The sequence below is a fragment of the Ochlerotatus camptorhynchus genome, unplaced genomic scaffold (genome assembly GCF_037179485.1).
Source record: "Ochlerotatus camptorhynchus isolate MF236.1 unplaced genomic scaffold, CSIRO-AGI_Acam_v1.1 ptg000064l, whole genome shotgun sequence".
Taxonomy (NCBI): domain Eukaryota; kingdom Metazoa; phylum Arthropoda; class Insecta; order Diptera; family Culicidae; genus Ochlerotatus; species Ochlerotatus camptorhynchus.
Window position 1 is genome coordinate 248278 of NW_027040554.1, and position 2984 is coordinate 251261.

A 2984-nucleotide genomic window follows, 5' to 3' on the forward strand; every position below is an offset into this window, starting at 1 on the left:
AACCGGTTTACTTTTCGAAATTAAACAAACCAATTGATGAAATTTTGGACTTCGGTTCCATTATTAAATCAACCCATTTTATCGTTTTTTTAAGCTAATAAATAATAAGTTTCTGCACAGAAAGAAATTCCCTCATACCACCTTTACCTTTTGGCAAATTTATATTGCTGATTAAAATGTATAGGTCAACTAATAAGCAGACGCCAAAAAGTTAATGAAGAGCATGTGTCAAATGAAATGTATAAATGGTCACACTTACCTTTTATGCATTCTTATAAGATCTATATGGTTGATCTTAAGAAATGTACTGCCCATAATCGCATATCAGTCCCATATGGATAGGAAATCAAGCAAAGATGGGACTGATGTGCGATTATGGGTAGTGTATTAGGCTGATGTTTATGCATATATAACTGAAACACATGAATAAAACAAATAATTTTCGTTTCGTGTAATGTTATCTCATATGCAGCCATTAGCATAGAAAACCGCACTGAATACAACAAATATAAATCCAGAAAACAGCCTTAATAGGCTTCTATTAGGTTTGCTATAAAAATAACTAGTTATTTCAAACTTTGCCGCTTCATCAAATAAGCATTTTTATTTGTTATACTATCCCTCAGTCAAGAAATGATCCCTCAACTTATCCAGCGCTCTGAACCTGTGTGAGATTTCGTTCTTCTTTTCCTTGGGCAGCTCAGCATAAGTCTTGTCATAGCCTTTGGGTTGAAAGATGGGATCCCAGCCGAAATCACGACACCCACGTGGATATACAATGTCACCATCAGTGCGGCCTTGGAACAGCATTACCTCGCCATCTTCACCCGGAGCGTAGGCAAAAGTGCACACTGCTTGAGCCGACTTATCCTCCCACCCGTCCAGGAGCTTGTGCAATCCTTCGGGCTCCAGCTTTTCGAGGAACCATTTGATGTACGGGCCTGCGAAGATCAAATCATTATTGCTTTCTTTACTCTATACGGGACAAATCCCGCAAGACCTAGCTTACCGGGCAATCCTTTCAGGGCATTGAAACACAAGCACGTGTCTTCCACCAGTACCGGTCCCTTCACGCGGCGAGCAGCTTCCAAGCACTTTTTCTTGCAGATGTCGTCTACTTCCCCTTGCAACTCCGGCAAATCCAGCTTGACGGGCAGCAGCTCACGCGGAAACTTTGGTCCAAGAATGGCGCGCACTTCCTCCAGTTTTTTGGCATTTCCGGTGACGAATGAAATCGGGCGGGCCATCTTATAGCGCTTTAAAATGTAATATTCGGCCGCCTTGCCTTGCGTTGTCGATGGATTATAAGGATCAGGCTATGTTATGATGCACTCGTTGTGTAGTGCTACAAAGAGCTACAATGTCACATTCCGATATATGAACGCAGCCCGCTGTGACGCTTCACATCACTTTGCTGCAGGCCAGGTCTGTATTACAAACTGGCAGCAAACGTCAAAAGTTCAGCTACATTTTTAACACGCGAGTGATTGTTTTTCTTCAATTTATCGAAGAAAATCCGGGAAATAAGTTCAATCTGAAGCAATTAACGTGCGTTAGAAGCTAATTTCAATGGCATCCGCCACGCCACAGGTAAGAAATGCTTCGTAGTGGTACTGAAATTCGCATCCTTTCGTTGCATCAAATGTCAAGGTTGTTCGGTAATCACTTTCATTTGTTTCGTCATTCTCTTATTTTTTTGCAAATTCTACTACGTATCAACAAAAATATATTTAGGGGGCCAATCTGCTATACGGGCTCCGCAAGTCGAAGAAGTTCGCCAAAGGATGGGGAGCCCAACTGCCTGTGGCCTACAAGAAATTCTGGGATGAATGGAAGAATCAGCAACCTGCGGCTGTTCACTATGTCCCGAAGGATGGTATGAGATCGTTTGCTCTTGTGTTGGACAAATTGTGTAATCACAGCTATTCTCTTCCAGGAATGTTTGAACGAGAAGACATAACCGGGCTAATAACGCCAATCCAGAATGTGCCACTGCCATTGATCGATCCCCTTGAGGCACATCAGGGTATCTGGGGAGGAGAAGCTATCGTGAAAGGTTTCCAAAAGCGAAACCCAAACAAACGACGTGTTCCCCATTTTTGGGTACCTGTCCTGAGACGTTCTGTCGTCCATTGTCAAGTTTTGAATGAATACATGGCCGTTACGGTTACCGATCGCACGCTGGATCAGATCCACGACAATCATGGTTTTGATCACTATTTGTTGAAAACTCCGGCTTGTGATCTACGCTCGATGCTTGCCATCAAGCTAAAGAAGAAAGTCCTTGTGGATTTGCTGGCAGGATGCCCGAAACTAGCCTCTCAACCGGAGAAACAACAAGCCGCCTTGAAGGAATTCGCTTGCTACCTTACCCAATACACCGAAGAGGAAATCGATTGGTACGGTTTGACCTACGTGGAAGCCGTCCTGAAAATCAAGACCGAAGTCGAATCCAAGGAGGACAAACGACCCCATAAGGTGATTTTTCGTCAAAAGTTAATCGAACAGCTGAAGGAAGCCGGAATTAGCGAAGCACAGGGCACGACCGAAGAACTGAAGGCAATGGAAGATTCCAGCTCGTCTTCCTGGCTATCGAAGCTTAGCTTCAAACCTAAGAACTGGTAACCGGAAGTCAGTAAGTATAGGCAAAACAAATTCTGTTCTATATTAGTATGCCGTTGTTAGTCGTCAAACATGCTGCTTTCCTGGCAGTGGGAGTGGAAAAATAGACATGCTCGTTCAAAACAAAAGCTAGTACAAACCAAGTTTGTTCGAGAGGATAGAATTTCGGTGGAATTGGAAGAAAGTTCTTGCTAAGGTATTGACTAAGGGGCCATACTTTATTTTTGTCACGCTAAATTGAGGAAACACTAACCCCTCCTCCCCCCTTTCATCAAGTTTGGCCTATACCTAATGCATTGTTTGTCACAAAATCTTACCCCCCTCACCACTCCGCTCCTTAGAGCGTGACATAATATATACAT

At 43.2% G+C, this 2984-nt stretch overlaps 2 protein-coding genes across 2 annotated transcripts; one reads left to right on the forward strand and one right to left on the reverse strand.

The window, feature by feature from the left end:
* Positions 1-524: 524 nt before the first annotated feature.
* LOC135696967 (inosine triphosphate pyrophosphatase) lies at positions 525-1285 on the reverse strand. Its single transcript, XM_065216509.1, has 2 exons — positions 1010-1285; positions 525-941 (listed from the first exon to the last, which is right to left on the reverse strand). The coding sequence occupies exons 1-2, from the start codon at positions 1245-1247 to the stop codon at positions 616-618; spliced, it is 564 nt and encodes a 187-aa protein (XP_065072581.1). The 5' UTR covers positions 1248-1285; the 3' UTR covers positions 525-615.
* A 160-nt stretch (positions 1286-1445) lies between these two features.
* On the forward strand, positions 1446-2765 carry mRpL28 (mitochondrial ribosomal protein L28). Its single transcript, XM_065216510.1, has 3 exons — positions 1446-1590; positions 1735-1876; positions 1937-2765. The coding sequence occupies exons 1-3, from the start codon at positions 1570-1572 to the stop codon at positions 2623-2625; spliced, it is 852 nt and encodes a 283-aa protein (XP_065072582.1). The 5' UTR covers positions 1446-1569; the 3' UTR covers positions 2626-2765.
* Positions 2766-2984: the final 219 nt, after the last annotated feature.

What these genes read in the sequence shown, in the direction of transcription:
- LOC135696967 (XM_065216509.1), bottom strand. Translation starts at nt 1,247, where the DNA reads ATGGCCCGCCCGATTTCATTCGTCACCGGAAATGCCAAAAAACTGGAG. An exon ending in TGCCCTGAAAGGATTGCCCG is followed by an intron (nt 942 to 1,009) that starts GTAAGCTAGGTC and finishes TGATCTTCGCAG; the next exon opens with GCCCGTACATCAAATGGTTC.
- mRpL28 (XM_065216510.1), top strand. Translation starts at nt 1,570, where the DNA reads ATGGCATCCGCCACGCCACAG. An exon ending in TGGCATCCGCCACGCCACAG is followed by an intron (nt 1,591 to 1,734) that starts GTAAGAAATGCT and finishes AAATATATTTAG; the next exon opens with GGGGCCAATCTGCTATACGG. An exon ending in TCACTATGTCCCGAAGGATG is followed by an intron (nt 1,877 to 1,936) that starts GTATGAGATCGT and finishes ATTCTCTTCCAG; the next exon opens with GAATGTTTGAACGAGAAGAC.